Below are 21112 nucleotides of genomic sequence, written 5' to 3'. Positions count from 1 at the left end.
TATGCAAGCACCTCTCACAATAATATTAACTGAAAGAGGGGAGACTTAGGAAATTTTGGCATGATTTCATAAATCAAATTAAATTCCTAGATGTAGAGAAAAAAATTCTTAACAAGTTAGGACAAAAAAGTCTTAATCACTAGGGTTGAAATCTCTAGATCCCAGCAAAATTCTTTTTAACAACTGGTGTCAGAGTATTGACCTGGCGTTTTCCTCATTCCAGACTCAGCTTAAAGTCAAAGATCACAACATCCAGTTCACATTTCAGCCATTCCAGTCTTTTTTAGAAGCTCCTGAGTGAATATTATATGGTTCTGGCAATATGTTTCTCTTTTTTTATTTTTTTTTACTTGTCCATATACGTTTCCCATATGGAAGCCTATGTACAGATGTCAGTGTCATCAGAATGCCACAACTGCATTTACAAAAGCCACAACAAAATCAGTTCAACACAGCTCAAAACAAGTTATGCTAAGAACTGGAAAACACTCTTGAAATTTCTTGCAAAGACAGTATTTTTGACTCTGTGCCACAAGTTAGCAGAGGGTAGGGCAGTGTTTTGAGTACCACAATATTCTTACTCCATTCATTTACTATCCTGTAGCCATTCGGTATTTGCCACTGTTGTGCTTTTCTTATGACAAGTTTCTGCAAAAAGAAAATCTAAGAATAATGGAGGAAAGGAATCATCAAAAATTATTAAAGAAAAGGGAAATGAGTTGTGACAGTAACAACTACAGTTCTGGGGAGTTTCCTTTGAAATGTTAGTATTTTGGTAATATGTGAGTGCTGAATGAACCAATGAATGAAAGGCACATACGTCCTGCTCTAGCTTTCCGTAATTTTCATAAAGACTTCAACAGTAGTAGCAGAAATACTACAAATTTACAGACCTCATGTAAAAACCATGCAGAACCTTTAGAGATGCTAAACATACTGTAATCTCCAGTCAGGAGTTAACTGGCCTGATGTTCCTCCTACAGCTCAAGAAGTGTATGCGTTGCTGTCATGCTGTTTAGTGCCGCACTTCCAAGAAAGATGTTGAGGTGTTGGAGCGAATCCAGAAGAGGGTGACCAAGCTGGTGAAGGGTCTGGAGGGTATGACCTATGAGGAACGGCTGAGGGAGCTGGGGTTGTTTAGCCTGGAGAAGAGGAGGCTCAGAGGTGACCTTATTGCAGTCTACAACTACCTGAAGGGAAGTTGTAGTGGAGTGGGAGTCGGCCTCTTCTCCCAGGCAACTAGCGATAGAACAAGAGGACACAGCCTCAAGCTTCACCAGGGGAGGTTCAGGTTGGACATTAGGAAGCATTTCTTCTCAGAAAGGGTCATTATGCATTGGAACAGGCTGCCCAGGAAGGTGGTGGAGTCACCATCTCTGGATGTGTTTAAGAAAAGACTGGACATGGCACTTAGTGCCATGGTCTAGTTGACATGGTAGTGTTAGGGCAATGGTTGGACTTGATGATCCCAGAGGTCTCTTCCAACTTGATTCTGTGATTACTGGTATTTTTCTGCAATGAACCACCAGTCAGTTCCTCAAATTACAGATTAAGCCTGGAGATCTGAGCATTGCTGATGAAATCTGCATCCGAGGTACACTGGCCAAAAAAACATTTAGCAAAAGACCAATTACTTATTCAGAAGTGCTAAACAAAGGTCTAATAGTCAGGAGATAAAAACCAAAGGCACTAAAAATGGACATGGGCTTACATGACCTGTTTCAGAACCACTACACGTAAGTTTAATTACCTCAACAGTGTCTCTTACCTTACCTGGTGTCTGTACCTATGGTACAGTAGTGGGAATAGGCTGGGGAAGTGCTATCTTTAAGAATATGTAAGTCTAACAATAACAGTATCAATGACAAATCGAATCTATAACAGCACCAAATTAAACAAATTCCTGCTGGGAGTCACGGGAGAAATATAAGACTATCTAACAGGAGTTTTGTTTGTGGCTGCCTGAACTAAATATTTATATTAAAATGTCAGCCAAGAATAATAATGTGGAGGTCTTGGAACATGCAGAACTAAACACAGCAACACAAATAATATAAAGGAGAAAATTGTCTTGGCCAAGCTTTGAAAGGGCCAAACACTGAGCTTAGTCCAGCTCTGCTTTAGTAACCTCACAACAGATGAAAGAAAGTTTGACACAGTAGAACCTTTCCTACCATCGTACTGACTGCAGCAGAAAAAGATTGAACAAGCCTCCAGAACCAATCCAGTGTAGCCCAGAAGCGTCCAGCACTGGTGTTAAATAACATTTACCTGATGGCCTGGAAAATGTATGGTATTGACAAGGGTCCATGACTGCTTTCCTGGATTAAACACAATCTTTTCAAGTGTTGTTGAAACTGGCTAATAGGGATTGATGGGAAACAACCATTTATAGCTTAGAAAGAGGTTTATAATGTAATATAATATAATAGTTTAACATAATCCAGGAAGGGATCTTGTGGAAGATGTTGGACCACAGTAAGGCCATAAAGACATGCTGGTATTTTAAAAGAAAGTCATGTAACATAAAGTTGATTTAGAAAAAAAAGCCTTTTTCTGCTGTAAACTGTAAATTAGTTTAACCTGATGTTACACCTTTAGCCTACAGAAGGGAAAGGACTCAGCTCCAAATCAACATGCCCTTATTTCAATGCCTTTATAATGGAATGTAAGTTCTCCTTATAGTCAACAGAGATGTCGATTTGATGCGTTCATCTCACCAGAAGCACCTAGAGACACCTGAATTGCTCTGGGGTTTCTACCTGGCCTCCAGCAACCATTCCAGGAGGAGCAGGTCCTCTGTGTCACACTCACCCACCCTGTGCAGATGTCTCAGATACCCTGGAGCACTTCAAAGAGCACTCACTGTTTATATTTAGGCAACTGAACTGAGCCCATCACCAGTATGGTGAGTAAAACCCAGGGGCTATGTAAATCACCCTGGGGTAGGTACCTGCATTTAGTCAGTTGAATAGCTCCTGTGCAATAGAGCTGCACTGACGACCACAGCAGCTTAGACATACAATAGAAATAGAATAGAAATAGAATATTTCAGTGGGAGGGGATCTACAACAATCCTCCTTGCTGCGTGGCCTCATGGCCGTTAGCTCTGGTGCAGAGAGGGGACAGCTAATAGGGGTGGTGTCTGGGCTGCAGGGTTGGTTTCTGCCATGGGCAAAAAGAAGAGTAAAAGCACTGGGTTTGTCCTTGGGAGCAGAGTGGCACAGGAAGCACCAGGGATGCCCAGCAGCTGTGCCCACTGCATGGCCACCAAGGGCAGGGACAGACCGCTGGGCCTCCTGGACACAGGGGGTGTCTCAGGGCCAGCACCCCAAAGGCCTTCCTCTGATGGATACTGGGCAGAGGGGCAGTGGGCAGGGCTGCGCATGGGGGGCTTTGTCACCCCCATGTCACAGTGCTACCACCTGGCAACGCAGCAGCCACAATGCCCTGGGGCAGTATAAAAGGGGGTGTCCTCCTGTGTCCTACTGCCAGCCTGCCCGGCTTGGCCATCGGGACAGAGCTGGCCCAGGGGCAGCCTGAAGACATCCGAGAGGAACTCCTTGAGCAGGTGGAATTAGTTGGAGGGGACTGAAGGAGGAAGATCAGAGGCTGAACGAGGTTGCTGGAAGTTCTTCGCTGCAGGGCCAGCTCCTGGCAGGGCCACGTTCAAAGCTCATCTGATGGAGGGAAATCCTTTTCAGCTGGATAGCAGTGGCAAGACCAAGGCAATGCCTTCTTGAGGAGCACTGTAGAGCTCACCATCCTCATCCCCTGCAGAGCCAAGGGCAGCAGCTGTAAGAAATGGGATGCACAGATGTTGCTTTGGAGCACTCACTGGTGTACTGCCAGGCACAGGAAGGATTCTCGCCCCCAAGGTCAATCAGGCCAGCGGCCTTTTGCCACTCTCAGAAGCCCCTGAGATAGCTCCAGGTTGAGGGAGAATAGTGCTTGGGCATCTCCTGGGAGGCGTGATCAGCCTGTGGGAGGAGGAGGCAGGTCTTGCTCACATGCTCAGGGAATAGCCAATCGCCAGAGGCTGGGGTCAGGAAGGAATTTTCCGCCAGGGCAGATTGGCATTGGTCCCTGGGGCTTTTTTGTCTTCCTCTGCAGCACTGAGCATGACCACTTGTCAGGGCTCCTCTGGTCCATTTTGGCTGGGTTACTGCCTGCTGCTCGTGCACCACAAAGATGGCCTCTTGTGCCCTGCAGCTGGGGGGAGGAAGGCTTTTTTTCCCCCAAGGTGGGCTAGAAAGTGTCCCCAGGGTTTTTTTGCCTTCCTCTGCAGCACTGAACACAGCCCCTTGCCAGGGCTCCTTTGGGCCCTTTTGGCTAGGTGCCTGCTGCTCCTGCTCCACGCAGGTGGCCCTCGTGCCCCGCATCCAGGGGCAGGAAGCTCTCTAGACTCCCAGGATGGGCCCCCAGAGTGGCCCCCGGGGGTTGCTTCTTGTCCTCTGTAGCACTGAGCACAGCCCCTTGTCAGGGCTCCTCTGGGCCCTTTTGGCCAGGTTCTTGTCTGCTGCCCTTGCACCACCAAGGCACCACTTGTGCCCTGGCTCTCTCTGGCTCTTCTGCTTATCGCAAGTTTGTAGCAGGAGCAAGTTCTGCTCTTCCCTAGGCTTCGATTCCCCAGGGGTTCTTGCTTGTGCAAAACACCCCGTGCTTGGAAGGGCTCCAGGCTTGCTGCACCACCAGCGGCTGCCAATTTGCAGCTCTCCCTGCAGGCAGTACAAGGGCAGGGCAGGCACCAGAAAGCCTTTCATGCATCACTGGCCAAGCAGCACAGTGGAGCCAGTTTTGGAAGGCAAAAAGCGTGCTCGTCATTGATATGTGTCATACTTTTGAGGATACTCCATGGTACCACGCACCCCTTTCTTCTTTTGTGCGTGGTCGGTTCTGATTCTCATTCTTCAAGTTCTCGCTCTTCAGGTCACAGGGACTGCTTGGCCTGTAGTCCTGCCGCTGCTTTCTGTGGCTCTGTGATTTGCCCTTGCCAGACTGCAAGGGATGTATTTGCAAGCTAAACCAAAGAATGCATCAGCCTTCTCCTGGCTACACGTGCACATTGTGTTAATGCTCGTGAGCATCAGCTCTGAAACAGATTCAGAAAAATCAAATCCAATCAAATAAAATCCTGCTTCCACTTGTAACCTTTGTGATATGTGTCCTTCAAGGCGTTTTTGGAGCTGAAAAACCCGTGGCATTTCAGGCAAATAACAGTCTCCTCGTTACTTGACTCATGGTGAGTGCAGGGGAATGGAATAAGAATGGAATAAGAATGGAATAAGAATGGAATAAGAATGGAATAAGAATAAGAATGGAATAAGAATGGAATAAGAATGGAATAAGAATGGAATAAGAATGGAATAAGAATGGAATAAGAATGGAATAAGAATGGAATAAGAATGGAATAAGAATGGAATAAGAATGGAATAAGAATGGAATAAGAACAGGTTACGCTGTGTTATGCCTAGAGCTCTGCATGGCAAGCTATGACCTCAGTCTGAGGCGTCCACTCAGGAGAGCAGCTCTCTGCAGTGCAGGTCCCAGGCCTATCCAGGAGAGAGGGGCAGAGATGGGCATACCTACAACACCGCTCAGGCAGGGACTGAAGGCCCCAGGCTAAGCTGAGACACATCCCCGGGGCCCTCGGCAGGAGGCAGTGGGGGTGGGGGTCCCAGGGGCAGCCGGTCCCAGCCATTGAGGCCTATGAGCACCCCCAGGACCCTGGCAGAAGATGACCTGCACTGCCCATACGCCCTCCTTTAGACATTTATGGTTGGCCACTTTGGAGACAGAGCATTGGGCCAGATGGCCCTTCGCTCTGAGGGAGCTCTGTTCTCAGGCTCTTTTGTTTTATCATGTTTTTCCAAGGGAAACAGCGCAGGCATTTCTAAAACTGAGCACGAGGAGAAAAAAAAAATCCACAGGTAACAAACAGGTATTGCTCGCCTCAAAAAGATTTGCAGCCATTTAGTTGAGAAGCATGTCCTGCTTCAGACTGAGGGCTTGATCTTTGAGCCTCGCTAGAGTCAGACACATGGGTTTTTGCCATCCTGTGGAAATGCTGCTAAACTGGATGAACACAGAAGACTTTGAAAAACTGCACTGCACACACAGTTTTTGCACATTTGTTCAGATGGTCAAATTATCTTGAGATGGTCCACAGCTCCCACCCGCATCAGAAGGAACATGCCTCCTTCCCACAAAGTGAGAGAGCCAATGCCTAGGCTGAGACATGTTTACCCATTCAATCCCTTCCACTAGTGAAGGGCTGGGAAGAAATGTCAGAGATATTTCCTCAGCGTGTACTGCTAGGGAAAGGAGGAGAAAGAGAGAGATTGGCAGAAGGGAAAAAGGGGAGGGGTGAAAAGCCAGATAGCGGCGAATGAAAAGGAAAATGAGCGTGAGGAGAAAGGAAAAAGGAGTGAGGGGAGAAAGGGAAAAAGCGAACGAGGCTAAAGGAAAAAAGTGAGCAAGTAGAAAGGAAAAAGAAAAGAAATAGAATAGAAATAGAATATTTTCAGTTGGAAGGGACCTACGATGACCATCCAGTCCAACTGCCTGACGATTTCAGGGCTGACCAAAAGTTAACGCACATTAAGGGCATTGTCCAAATGTCTCTTAAGCACTGACAGACTCGGGGCATCGACCACCTCCCTAGGAAACCTGTTCCAGTGTTTGACCACCCTCTCGGTAAGGAAATGGTTCCTGACGTCCAGTCTGAACCTCTCCTGGCGCAGCTTTGAGCCATTCCCACGTGTCCTATCACTGGATCGCAGGGAGAAGAGGTCAGCACCTCCCTCTGCCCCTCCCCTCCTCAGGAAGCTGTAGAGAGCCATGAGGTCACCCCTCAGCCTCCTCCTCTCCAAACTAGACAAAAAGCACACGTAAGCACCCAGAGGAGGTACCTTAATCTCCAGCTGAGCCTCACCCCAGGGTGCCACTCAGGGGAACGCTGTGGAAGTGGCACCTGCAGAAAGCGTTTCTCACACTCTCCCTCCCCGCACCGCCTCCCGCTCCCCGGGACCCCTCCCGGCCCGCGTTCAGTGCGAAGAAGCCACCAAGGTCTGGTGCGGGGTGCCCGGGGCGACTCCCCCGCTCCGCCGGTGCAGCGGTGAGGCATACCTTCCCGAGCCGCGCCCACCGCCTGTCCCCAGCCCTCCGTGCCTCCCGCCGCAGCCGCCTCCCCCCAGCCGCCCAGCAGCGCCCACCGCACCGCACCGCGCACCCCGGCCCGCCGGCGGCTCCCCCGCCCCGCCAGGCACGGCCCCGGGCCGCCTGCGCAGAGCCACGGCTGGGAACAGGCCCGGAGGCGGGCCGAGCGCGCTCCCGGGGCGGCGTTACATCTCCCTTTCCCCAGGAACGGCCGGGCCCGCTTCCGCCGCGGGAGGCTGCAGCGGCGGAGCACCGCCAAGCCTCCGCCGTGCCCCGGGCCGCCCTCTCGGCGCCGCAGGGCCTAACGGTGAGGGGTAGCAGTAAGCCGCTGGGCCGCTGGGCCGCAGCGGAGCCACCGGGCACGGGAAGCCGCGGCGACGGCACAGAGCAGCCCCGCCGGCGCCCGGCCGCCCCGCAGTCCCTCCCCTTCCACCGGGCGGGAAGGGGGCGGCCCCCCCGCAGCGCGCCGCCGCGAGCCCCTCTCCGGTGTCGCAGCGCCCCCTGCCGGCTGGGCGGAGCGCGCCGCATGACGGAGCGGGTCTGAGGGGGCGGGGGGGGACAAAATAGGCACCGCGCCGCGCGCCCCCCCCGCTTTCCTCCGCCACAGCAGCGGCACGTGACCAGGTCCGCGCGCTGCCCCCCTCACAGGCTCCGCCCCCCCCTCCCGACAGGGGAGGGCGGGGCGGGGGCGGGGCTACGCCCAGCGCCGGCGCTTCCGGTTGGGCAGTGAGCGGGCCCGGGGGAGCGATAAAGCGGCCGCTATTCGGCCGCGCGCCTCCTCCCGGAGCCCCCCCCCCCTTTCCCCTCCCCCCTTCCCTCCTCGCCATCCCTCCTCCCCGCCCCTCGCGCGGCCCGAGCCCGCCAGCGCTGCCGGCCCGGCCTGCTGCCGCCACCGCCATTGGCGGGGGTGCGCCCAGCCCCTCCCCCCCGCCCCGCCGCCGCCGCTCTGGAGGTGCCTCAACGGTGAGTGCGGGCGGGGGGGCCCCCTCTGACCCCCCCCACCCGCTCCCGCCCCGCCGGCCGGAGCCCGGCCCGCTCCCCTCCCCCTGGGCACCGGGCCTGGGCCTTCCCCTTGTTCAGCCCCCGCCGCGGCGTCGCGCCGGGGAGCGGGCGGCCGTTGGGGACTGGGAGGCGGGGGAGCGGGGGAGGGGGTCGCGCAGGCAGGAGGGGGAACAAAACCTACGGGGCGTAAGTGGCGGCGCCGCGCATGGGAGGGAGAGAGAGGGGAGAGCGCCCGGCGGTGCGGGAATGAATGGGCGGGCGGCGTAGCCCCCCGGCCCGGGGGGAGCGGCCCTGAGGGGCCGGGCCGGGGCGAAGCTGGGACAGCCTAGTCCGCAGGCACCCCCCTCCCGAAAGAAAGTTGAGGCAATGGCCGCAGAGCGAGGAGCAGGTGGAGGCACGCTGCGAGTTGTGCTTCCCTCCCAGCGAAGCGCTGCGAGGCGCCCCGGGAGAGCGAGTGTTGACGGGGACGCGTCCCCGGCGGGACTGTCCCCTCCACCCGCGACAGGAATAACGGCGAGGAAGGACGGCATCGCCCGTGCGAGCGATCGATGAGGCAGGTGCAAAGCGAAGGCTCGAAACACGTCACGGGGTTGCACCCTGAGATCGTTAGGGGTGGATGAAGCGAGTCGAGTGTTAGTGGCGTTTTAGAGGTGACTTCTGAACTCAAGGAGGCTCGTTTGTGTTGCCTGCGCTCGCTTTTTGGAGCCTAGAGATGGGCTGGGGGGGTGGTGGCCTGTAGTGGCTGGTGCAGGTGTTTGGAGGGTTTGATACTTCGCTGTGCAGATGGGAGCTGCGTCAGTTGGTAACAGTTCATCACTGTTAGAAGTAAGAGGGGTAACTGGAAGCTTGACTTGTACTGAGTTGTTCATAAATGAGGAATACAGAGACTTTGGCTTTCATTTTCATCTTCCATAAAGCTCTCCTTGAACCTCATTTGCTTTCAGGATAATGTAAATGGAATTCTTAGCCTGGTGTCACCAACATTCGCAGCCTTAATTCATAATTCCTGACAGTCTGTCCTCTGGTGGGTCCAGTGGCACTTCATTAGCTCTGTTTCAGCACTGCAGAAAGAAGGTTTCTGGGGCCACCTTTGGAAGCCACCTATGCGCTATTGTGAACTTGGGAGTTAGAAAGCCCTATCAAAAGTATATGGAATTAATTTTTCCTACCTTGAATCTGTCGTAGGTATGTTGATATTATTCCGCAGTTTATACTATTGTTAGATCTCGTATTAAGAACTAATGTTGCTGTGTAGATTTGTCATTCTCTTAGCAAAGGTGGAAATCTTGCAGGACAGCTGCAGTTCTGTCCCCTTTGTGTTTCTTAAGTCATCTGTGTGCGCATCAAGTATTGTCACTTTGCAGCTTCCCTCTGACTTGAACCTTTCCCGGAAACGTGGGACCACATAGTACAGCTGTTTCCTGCCTGGATCTGGTGTCTCACATGTTCTCACAGCGTATCTCACTGTTTCAGTGGCAGGTCAGATCAGGGTGTTTGTGCCTTTTTTAGGTGTATAATTTTAAAGACATGGTTCAGCGATTGTCGATGGTGGAACTTAGCTCGTATAGATGGGCTGGTAGCAAGGAATTTGGTTGTGAGGACGTGGTCAGACTTCTGCAGACACTGCCGGATTAGCAGGAGTGCTAATTAAACAGGCGCTGCCTGACTTGTTCAGGGTGCATTGGAAGTGACCCCCTTACCTGCCACTTGCGTTGTGAAGTGCCTGCTCTGCCACACTGAGGGGATGTTTGTGTGCAGCTTCCTCTGGGAGCTAAACTTCTGTTCTTTTGTCAGTCACAACACAGGGATGTAGCTTCAAGAGAAGCATCATGTTGCCACCAGGCTGCCATTTACTTTTTGGCACTGCAAGAACATGTAATTTTTTCTTTTGCTTAAACACAGCAATAGTCTGGATCTGCTTCTGCTAGTAGAGGCAATGATGCAGCTGTATCCATCTTTCTTGTGCTGGGAACAAACTTTACCATCGACCCTCTTCCTTGATAGAGGAAATGGCTGAACTCTTTGCCTGCAAGAAACTTAGAAGGCTGATGAAAATGAACGGCCATCCTACCTGTGCAGTGACTGATAGAGGGAATCCAATGTGGTTGTAGCGAGTCACAGAAAATAGAGGACTTTCTTTTTGAGGGCTTTACCAGCTGTGCTGGCATCACTGATATGTGTTGCATGTCCTCATTCTCTGCTTGTGTCTCACAAAGCTTGGTTCTTTATTGAGAGGAAAAGGCATATAGATCCTTCTGCCAGTGAGAACCAGGACACTCTGATTTTGAAGAATGATATGACGGACTACTTGTTGCTGTGTTCTGAAATTCTACGTGTCATATTAAAAGCAACCTGTGATTTTCTGTGCTCACAGGCAGTCTAGATCTTTAGCTTTGAGCCCTTCATTGCTTCCCTCTGGCACTGCCTCATGACAGTGACAGCTTATCCTCTGTAGAGGAAAAATGCACGGATATATTAAATGTTGCAACACTGAATGTAGAATGTGTTTATTAAAAGTAACCTGAAATGATTAGTAGATGTGTAGCTCTCAAATTGGAATGGGGTTCAGAAATGGAAACATCTTGTTAGCTGCCAGAGTTAGTGTTGGGTCATCCCTGAGTGAATTCTTTCTTACACCCAGTATCTCCTGCACATTTCATTTCTACCACTGGGAGGTTTTTGAGAGGCTGTAGGAAATATGGCTTAATCTTTAGTGGGATCCTCATGGGTGATGGGATGCTGAATCCAGGAACGGGCTCTGAAGCGGCTGTGCATACTGTCTGGGAAGATACCAAGAGGTCTGCTCTGTGCATTAGCTTAGGCCACTCCTATTGCTCAGTCTGACATGAGCTCAACAGAGATTGCTGGTGCTGCTTGACTGCACTCTGTGGTTGCCCTGCAACATACCTAGCCAACTTCAGAATTTGCAGTTATCTCACTGACTCTTGACTTCTTGGGTACTTTTTCTTTCTGCCTCTTGGATGCTGGGAACCAAGCAAGAAAAGTAGTGATGGTTGTTCTTTTCTCAGGTAGATATGGGTCCTCATTACCAATCATTTTCCCCTGCTGTTTTTCTGTTCTTCCTGGGATGGAGGAGATTATGGCCAGAACTGGAGTGTAGGGGACAGGAACTGGTGTAAGGATCTTCAGCACCTCTGTGGAGACAGGAGAGAGCTGGTAGTAGGAACCTTTGTATGTATGTAGATTCTAGTCATGCATGAAAGAAGGGGGATGGGGAGAGGTGGCTGATGGAGCAGCATCAGAGACTGGTGGTCCCACTGCTGAGATCTCTGTGTCTCTTCAAGCAGCTTTTAACCTGAGTGATGGACATTGATCTATGTCACTTCAGGTCAGCAAAAGCCTTCAGTCAAGCTAAGAGCTGAGTTGGTGCTGATGCTGTTACTGTGCTTGATGCGTGTGGATGAAGTGAGCTTGTAGACAGAAGCACTTACCTGTTCAGGTAGATTTCAGTGGAAATCTTTGTGTGTCAGGAAGACTCTGAATGAGTCTTGGCTGCCTTCAGCTGAAGTTTAGTATTGCAAACTGCAGAATCTTTGTTGAATCTTGGTACTTCATCTTGAAGTGGAGACAGGATGCAGACACAGGTCAAGCCTAAATGCTGGGCTTCAGGCTTCTGCTTCAGTTGTAATGTGTTCTCAGAATAGATCATTAGTTCTGTTTGGCTGTAGCTGTATTTGTTTTCTCAGTGTTGCAGCCATGAAAAGTGAGAAAAGTGGGAGGGCATGCAGAAACAGTGGTTAAGGAGTGTGATGCACTTGGTAGTCTTAAAGTGGCGTGCAGCACAGCCTCGGCTATAGCCACTGTGGTATGGCATGTCCTGTGACTGTGAGTTTTAGTAGGGGCAATGCTGAAGTGTCCTTTTTACAAAACAGGTGGGGCCTGGCAAAGTGTTCAACAAAACAAAGTGGCCTGGGGCCTGCACAGCAGTTATCTGTACTTGGATGGGTGGCAGTTTGTGTGTCTCTCCTAGGAGTCTTCAGCAGGCTTGAGATGGCTCAGGTGACCATCTCCCTTCTGCTGTGTTTCATGGGGGACCTGTCTCTCATGACAACTTGCTCTTCATCCTGAAATTTGTCCTTTCCCTCAAAGGGCTTCAGACAGCCGGAACTATGTTTGACTTTAGTATTTGTCAAGTTCTCTGCAGTGCACATGGGGCACCTTGCCAGTTTGATAGCACCAGTTATTTTCCTTACCCTTTTTATGGGTTTGAGTTGGAGCAGTGCAGAGCTAGGTCCCTTTGATGTCTGTAATAAAGCATTTATGCAGAGGGAGCGTGGTCCATCTTTTTTAGTGTTGACAAAAAGATACCACTGAGCACAGATAACATCACCGTTCATGCAGGTCCAAAGCCATGTGGACCTGGTTATTGAGCATATGGTTTCTAGCCTACCTGGCTCTGGTGGCATGGGACTGTTCCTCAAACTTTCACCCAACTAGGCAAGGCAGGATCCAGCGCAAAACAAGTTCTGAAGCAGGAGTTGACGGCAAAGAGAAATGTCAAGCAGACAGTTATCTGTGTGACAAACCTGAGTCTAGAGGTGGGCGGTAATCAGAGCTAGGTAGAGACAGTGGCACTTGAGCTCAAAGTGAGAAGGGATCAGGAGGGTTTGACAGAAAAATCTTATAGACTAGCTATTCAGATATGTGCTAAGTGACCCAGCAAGATTTCAGAGTTTACTCCTTCAGAAGTGTTTGAACAAATTGGAAATTACAGCATGAGTTAATAGTGGCTCAGCCCTGTTCAAGTTTGTTACTGGTCTCACAGTCACTATTCTAAAATGAGATCTACTATTCCATGACATCATAGCCTAAGGTGCTGCAACACCAAAGAGTTGGCTTGCTCAGTAGTGTGCCTCAGTTAAATAGAGATTTCAGCAGAAGAGACAGTTTCTTCAGTGACTGCCAGCTGCAGTGTACTGAGGGTGTAAAATGAAAAATGGTGAGGGATGGCAGTGTGAGAGAAAGTACCACCAACTCTTTAATGTTATTTCTTAAGCCAAAGGCTTTAATGTCAACCTTTAAATGTCTGGAGATGAAAATGAGGAAGTGCCTGTAACTTCTGCAGTTCCAGAATAACCTCCTGGTCAAAAAAGCTTAGCAGCCACTTGGACACTTCTTACTGTTGCATTTGGAAAGAAAATGGAAATTTCCATTGTAAAGTAAGATAGAACTGAATAAAAGAAGAGGATGGGAGGCGGGGTGAAGTGTGGTTGAGAGGAGTGAATAGTAGAAAACTCCAGAAAGGGCAACAGTTCGGTGATGTGTAAAGAGGAGGGAAATCATGAAGAGGGTAGAAGAGATTGTCTGGTAAGCTTTGGTGTAAGCTATGATAAATTCAGTTTGGAAAAGCCTCTTTTGGTTTTCTAGAGAAAAGAAAATGGACAATTCAGGATTACCATCAATTTTGGAAGTGACAAATTCCCTTTCAGTTCTGAAAGTGTGATTAATGTAGTGTGTCCTTATTGTCCTAATTATGTTCTGCTGTCATTTGGTTAAAAAAAATCTTTTTCTTTAGCTCATACGATAAATTCAGAATTTTTGGCTTTCAAATCGAAATCTTCCTTTCCTCCCATCGCCCCGAATCCCCCAACCAAACAATAAACCTTAATTCCTGAAGACTTTTAGGTCTTTTGGAGTGTTAAGACATGGTTTGCTTTGGGGTTTTTCAGTTCCCAAGTTGTTTGCTATTGCAGAGATACAGACCACTGAGTACTGCTATTATCTTTATGTTTTGTTTTCATCTTTTACAGGAATATAAAGTTTGTTATAAGATGTTGGGCAGTGTTTTGTGGTCAACACTGAATGCGGTGTGGACTACATTTTGGGATGTCTTTTGTGTGGTTGCTAATAGTGCTGGGAAACTGCAATTTATACCCAAAAGGACCTTCTACTTCAGTATTTGTAGAGCAGTGCAATTGCTCCTCATGTGTAGCTAGCCTGTGGTCAGATGCTGTTCATTTGTCTCACAGATGTAAAGCAGGATTCTTCTTCAAGCTCTGTCCGTGGTCTTGCTATGCTTCCTCATTGGGAATCTACCTACTCCTGTGACTTAATGTGAAGTGTGTGCAAAGAAGTTTTTCCATGAGCAGCTGAGCTAGTGAACCTTTATTTCTTAGGGATTTGTGCCCTCTGCTCCTCAGCCAATCCCTCTTTCCTGTTTGGTTTTTTTTTTTTTTTTCCCCCCCCTGTATCTGTGCCATCCTTTAGCAGCACTTCTAATTTACTTTCATTCTGTCCCGGCCCAAAATCCAAAGCAGCTCACTGCTGTAGTATTTTTAATTCCTTCTCTTTTTTCCTAATTACAAGCTGAAACAGACACTGCTTGTTCTGCAGGTTTTAAGACTATTTGTATACTGACCATTTATATACTGATTACAGGCTAAACGGAGCCAGTAACTGCTAAGTGAAATATTCAGCCTTAGCCTCAGTGGAGGCATTTCTTTCATTCTCTACTTAGTTCCCTATTTTCATGAAACTCATAGAAATTTAAAATGAGACTGGATTGCTTTGTCCAGTTTGATTGGCGTTGACTGTAGGGCAATGCGTTTGTGTAAGCCTCATTTCCATAAGAAACCAGGGTAAAAATGCTTTGGGAATAAATTAAGAAAAGTTGCTTTGGATGCACAGTTTTAGATTGGTTGTTAGTCTAATATATCTTTAGAGAGGAAAATTAATGTTAAAATGACACAGAAACTTTGTGTGTTTTGAAACAGCGTGTCTTACAAGACCCCCAAAGTTAGGTTGATAGCTTAGCATGATAATCATGTAACATCTGTTTAATTTGAACCTACAAGAAAAAAGCCTGCGTGTTTCACATGAATGTCCAAATATTCCTTTTCGCCATAGAGATACCTCCCACATTTACGTGAAAATGACTTACAGAATATGGATAGAATTGGTTTTCTGCTTATTGTAGTAGTTAATCTGGGTAAATTCTGTTGGAAATAGTGGAATCTAGCCAAATCATTAAAAATTATTTGCATTTCAGATGCTGCATTTCTGTGTTGTGGGCTTTTTTTGTTTGTTTGTTTTTTGTTTGAGGTTTTTTTTTTAAGGTCTTACAAAAACAGTAATTTTGAGAAATTTCCATCTTTCTCTTTGGGGTGAGTTAATGTTTTGAATACAGAGGGCTGTCAACTACAGCAACTGGAAAAAAGTCACTGCTGGATTTTTTTACGTAATATTTTTGTTATTAGGGCAGTAGATGAAATGATGGAATGGAAAAAATTCTTTTCATAATGGATAAAGTCTTTATGAGCAGCAGCTTTTGTTTTTCATGTAATTAGTGAAAGGAAAACTGTTTAAGAGATGAAAACAGACCCTAGGGTTTAGACTGCTGTTTTCTTCTTGATTTTTTTTTTGTCTTTGTCAAAAACAGTTCATTTGTTTTGAAATTTCATGATGAACATGCAGTTTTGAAATGGCTTTATGTCAGTGGCACTGTTTCAAAGTACTTTTTGTTTTCAGTTTACATGTGTAATCTAAATAAAAACACTTCAACTCTGGGAAGAAAAGACAGTGAGAAAGCAAGTCACATTTATCAAATGAAACAAACTTATCTCTTCATCACCTGGGTTCTTTTTTTATAATTTGCTTGCAAATTTTTTATGTAGATAGGAAGGCCTATTGTTAAATAGAAGCTTTGTTTTTCAAGTTCTACTTATGTAAAATGATTTGCAGAAGTTGGAGAGACCTATATTTGGATTTCTTTGTGAAGTAGTTAGTACCTATGCAGAAGATATGCTTTCTAAAATGGTGGGGGAAGAAAAGCACACGTGGTTATTTGGGAATGACAAAGAGTTGAAATTAACATTGACAGCTAACTATACAGATTTTTTTTCCTTTATTGCAGGAACTGAAGCTTGCTCTTTAAAAGGTGCAGTGCTGTGAAAACTGTTACTGACCATAGAAAAATGGACATGTTGCAGATACTACGTAAAACCACAGAGCGCTTAGAGTGTGATCACTGCAGCTTCAGAGGAACGGACTATGAAAACATACAAATTCATATGGGTACCATACACCCGGAGTATTGTGATGAAATGGATGCTGCTGGTTTGGGTAAACTTATATTTTATCAAAAAAGCGCAAAACTGTTTCACTGCCACAAATGTTTCTTTACCAGCAAGATGTATTGCAATGTGTATTATCACATCACAGCACAACATGCAGCACCTGAGAAGTGGAATGAGGAGCGGAAGGAACAGGTAGAAGGAGATTCAGATTCCTCCAAAAAAAGTGTCACATTGGAGCCACAGAAATCTGCTGTTTCCCCTGAGTCGCGCAAACCTGCCCTTTCTCCGGAACTCCCCAAATCTGAACCTGTTGTTTCCCCCAAGCTTCAGAAATCTTCAGTGTCCCCAGAGCCCCAGAAGTCGGTTCAGGCGACTTCCTCAGAGCCAGAGAAGTCAGCCCAGGCCACGTCCCCAGATCCAGAAAAGTCAGCCCAGGCCGCATCTCCAGATCCAGAGAAGTTAGCTTCAGCTGTATCCCCAGACTCGGAGAAGCCATCCCCTGCTCTGTCCCCCGACCCACAGAAGCCATCCCCTGCTGTGTCCCCTGACCCACAGAAGCAATCTCCTGCTGTGTCCCCTGACCCACAGAAGCAATCTCCTGCTGTGTCCCCTGATCCACAGAACCCAGCCCCAGCTGTGTCTCCGGAGCCCCGTCGGCATTCCCCGGCTGTGTCTCCGGAGCCCCGTCGGCATTCCCCCGCTGTATCTCCAGAACCCCGTCGTCATTCTCCCGCTGTGTCTCCAGAGCCCCGCAGATACTCCCCAGCTGTGTCGCCAGAGCCAAAGAAACCTACTCCAGCAGTATCCCCTGAACCACGAAGGTATGCCCCAGCTGGGTCTCCTGAACCCCGGAGGCATCCTTCTCAAATGCGTAGGCCTGCTTCTGCTGCTTCTCCTGAATCCCGGAGGCCTCCTCCTGCAGTTTCGCCAGAGTCATGGAGACCTGGTCCGACTGTTTCTCCTGAGCCCTGGAGATCTACGCCTCATGAGGTGCAGAAGTCTTCCGCGGTTTCTCCCTGGGCTCCAAAGCCTGCCGTGTCGGTGTCTGTAGAATCACGGAGATCTGCCCCTGAGTCCCGACGGACTGGCCCCGTTGTGTCGCCAGAGCCTAGGAGGCTTGTTTCTGACTCGTGGAAATCTACGTCCTTCTCTGAATCCCAGAAGTCTACTCTTGTTTCTTCTGAGCCATGGAAACCTATCTCATCTGTTTACCCTGAAGGCTGGAAACCTGTTCTATCCCCTGACACGTGGAAGCATTCTCCCTCTCCCCCTGTTTCTCCTGAGCTTCGAAAGTCTAGTCACACCGTTTCTTCTGACTCTTGGAAGTCTTCTTTCTTTCCTGAGGTCCGTAAGCCTGGTGCTTCGGTATCTCCTGAATCTTGGAAACTCTCCGAGTCACGGAAATCTATGTTTTTTTCTGAAACTCAGAAATCCACCTCTGCTGCTTCCTCTGAGGTTCAGAAGCGGGCTCATTTCCCTGAACCTCGGAAAAGAGCTCTGTTCCCAGAGTCTCGTAAATCTAATCCTACTGTTTCTACTGATGTCCAGAAACGTGGTGTCTTTTCTGAGCCCCAGAATCAGGTGTCTACTTCTGCTGTTCCCACTGAAGGCCAAAAACATACCTTATGTTCTGAAGCCCAGAAATCAGCTCTTGTTTCTTCTGAAGTCCAGAAGCACACCCTATTTTCTGAAGCCCAGAAACTTGCTCCCAGTTCCTCTGAAGTTCAGGAGCCTACGTCCTTTCCAGAGTCTCAGAAATCTGCTTCTCCTGAAATGCAGAAACATGGCCTCTTTACTGAGTCCCAGAAACCTACTTCTTCTGTTTCTCCTGAGACCCCCAAACAAGCTCTTTTTACTGACTCCCAGAAATCTGCTGTTTCCCCTGATGTTCAAAAGCATGCTGTATTTTCTGAGATGCAGAAACCTGCTGCTGCTTTATCCTCTGATGTCCAGAGACGTGCTGAAACTACTGTATCTTCTGAAATCCAGAAGAACATACTGTTTTCCGAGCCTCACAAGTCTGCTTCAGGTTTTTCCTCCGAGTCCCAGACACCTAGTGAGTCTGGTGAGAGTGACTTTCTTTCTCACAGTTTAGATGATCAGAAACCACTGGATGATTTATTCTCACAGGATGAACAATCAATATTAGCCAAAGAATCACCAGAGGACATGTTATATTCATGTCCAAAAAAGAAGCCCAGGAAGGAAAACCAGGAGAACTCAGATTCTGAACTAAATAGCAGTGAGTGTGGAAAAACAGAGATGGACTCAATGGAGATAAAGGAGCAAGAATCCAACAGTGACCAAGAGCAATATGATATGGAGTCATCTGATTATGGCAAAGAGAGCAAAATAGATGCAACTGCTCCCATGCAGCCACAGTGCGTGCTGCAGTTTACTGAAGAGAAAGAGGCTTTCATCTCTGAGGAAGAAATAGCAAAATACATGAAGCGTGGCAAGGGAAAGTACTATTGCAAAATTTGTTGCTGTCGTGCAATGAAAAAAGGTGCCGTCTTGCACCATTTAGTTAACAAGCATAATGTTCAAAGCCCATACAAATGTAAAATATGTGGCAAAGCTTTTCTCTTGGAGTCTCTTCTTAAAAACCATGTTGCTGCTCATGGTCAAAGTTTGTTGAAGTGTCCACGTTGTAATTTTGAATCAAATTTTCCCCGAGGCTTTAAGAAACATTTAACCCATTGCCAAAGCCGTCATAGTGATGATGCACCTAAAAAACACTTGGACAGCCTTGAACCACTTGAAGAACAAATTTAATCTGTTTTTTCCCTTGTGCTAGAAAAGCTGAATTTACAGAAGTGTTCAAAAGTGTTGCTGTATGTTAACCAAGTAGTTTAGCTGATCTGACAAGTCAGAAGATGCATGGTTTATTGTACTATGTTTAACTTGTCTTATAGCTGTATTACTGAAATGATTTACTTTCGAAAGTCATTTTAAATACATGTTCATGTCTTTGTATTACCCATCAGTAGAGTCATATTTTATTTTTCAGATGTACTATGTTTTTGAAACCAAAATGGATACAAATTAGTTTTGTAAAGATTTGTAAAACATACAGGCAATTACGGACTGGAGTGGCAAGCAATTCATATATTCCTGTGAAGACTGAACTTGTTTTTTCACGTTTGTTAAATGTCGTATTTTTCAAAATGTTTTTATCAAATTCTCAAAATTCTCACCAAATTGAATGTGAATGAGCCAGGCATGAGAAACTACCAATCCTTCTGGAAGAATTGTGCCCTGAGGTTGTAATTGAGTGTATAGTCTTTTGTTGGAAATTTATTGCACTCAATTCTCTGACTTACTTGTCTCAGATTTAGAAGCATCAAGGTACTTATTTTGTGACTCTGTATTTTGGCCATGTTTTAAGCATGTACTAATATACATTAAATTGATGGATTAACGTCAGACTATGTATAGCTTGACACTTTCTCTTGATGATTCAGATGTTTGTAATGTCAGAAACCCCTTAAATTTCTTGTATTTGGTGAAATGTTATGCTTTAATCTTTTAACAATAAAAAGAAACCCAACCTGGCACTGACCATTCTTTTTTTCCAAATCCAGAACAAAACTTTTCATGTTGAACATATTGTCTTTTAAGTATCTTTGGCAATGGGAGATGCAAAATTATCCTGGAGTTCTGCACTGAATACTTCAACTTTCCAGTCATCAGCCTGTGAAAATAAGGTTAGCCTAAATTTCCTATCTGCTTCAGGAAAACACATCGGATGTAAATGAGGGAAAACATGGAAAAGAGGAATTTGTGCATTGTTATTTAGCATGCTTGTTTTTGTGCTATTTGCATATTAACTATTCAAAAACCATAAGGACTTTATAATTCAGCAGGAGTATAGATTTTAAGTGAAGGTAGGACAAGGAAAGTTTCATTCTCCTCAAGCTAAATTATGAATAGATTTAAGCTGTTGTAAATATTGGCTTAGAATATGAAGGTGATAGTGTTAGATAAATAATAATAAAAAATCTCCAGGTGTAAAGCTGCTACGAAAGAGGTTTAGATTGATTTGATTGAACCCTGTGTCTGGTTATCTTTCGTGTTTCAAGAGGATCTGTGGACAGAAGGGAAAAAGCGTGTAGAGCTCTACACAAGTGACTTTTCAGTGCTGCCTATTAAGAGCAAGCTTTCTTGCAGGGTCCTATCACACAGGACCAAACCCACTCTATGCCCCTAAGTCAAGTGCCCTTCATTTCCTTTCATGGGGCCCAGACTAGAATTCTAGAATATTTTTTTTTCCTAAGAGTGACTATAGGTAGATCTGAAAGAGAGCACTTCACTATTAAGGCTCTGCTAGTGTAGTCTCACTTTCTCTAGAAGCTGCTTTTCTCCTCTGCTGTCATTTCATCGCTCTTGGCACAGTCAGTCGGTTAAAAAGATGTCTTACACTATTTGAATAAAAGGAAGAAATCAAAGAAGGATTTGTTTGAATTGGAAGTGGTATCACCTTTACAGTTCCATGTCCCACTAATGACACATACTTGTTGCTCACTGCTGTGTACCAGTTAACTACTTTGATTTCTGGGAATCCATCATCAAGGCTTGATGCTGTTTCTCTACATATATTTTTTTGCTAACTGACTACTTGATTCTTTAATCCTGATTGACGGCTGTCAAAGTGTACTTTATAACTCTTGGAGATGAACTTCACAAGTCCCCTTGATGTTAGGACATTCAGTCTCTTTAAATCCAGATATGATGGGCACTTTCCGGTTTCTCTTAGTACAGAATTTTGTCAAAGCCTCGTGGAAGTTGAAGGACATTTCTGGGGTGTATTTTTTTTGTCCAGACTAAGTATTCTTTCACCATTCCTTTACAGAACAATAGTTTGAGAGCCTTAAGATGTGTAGGAACATCTTCTGGAATCTGAACTGATTTAACTG

At 46.9% G+C, this 21112-nt stretch overlaps 1 protein-coding gene across 1 annotated transcript; it reads left to right on the top strand.

Moving 5' to 3' along the window:
- The first annotated feature begins 7908 nt into the window (after window positions 1–7908).
- CHAMP1 (chromosome alignment maintaining phosphoprotein 1) lies at window positions 7909–19750 on the top strand. Its single transcript, XM_068425000.1, has 2 exons — window positions 7909–8121; window positions 16034–19750. The coding sequence occupies exon 2, from the start codon at window positions 16095–16097 to the stop codon at window positions 18969–18971; it is 2877 nt and encodes a 958-aa protein (XP_068281101.1). The 5' UTR covers window positions 7909–8121; window positions 16034–16094; the 3' UTR covers window positions 18972–19750.
- Window positions 19751–21112: the final 1362 nt, after the last annotated feature.

The sequence above is a fragment of the Nyctibius grandis genome, chromosome 2, assembly GCF_013368605.1.
Source record: "Nyctibius grandis isolate bNycGra1 chromosome 2, bNycGra1.pri, whole genome shotgun sequence".
In the NCBI taxonomy this organism is placed as follows: Eukaryota; Metazoa; Chordata; class Aves; order Nyctibiiformes; family Nyctibiidae; genus Nyctibius; species Nyctibius grandis.
This window is presented reverse-complemented; position numbering and strand designations above follow the sequence as displayed.

What these genes read in the sequence shown, in the direction of transcription:
- CHAMP1 (XM_068425000.1), top strand. Translation starts at nt 16,095, where the DNA reads ATGGACATGTTGCAGATACTACGTAAAACCACAGAGCGCTTAGAGTGT.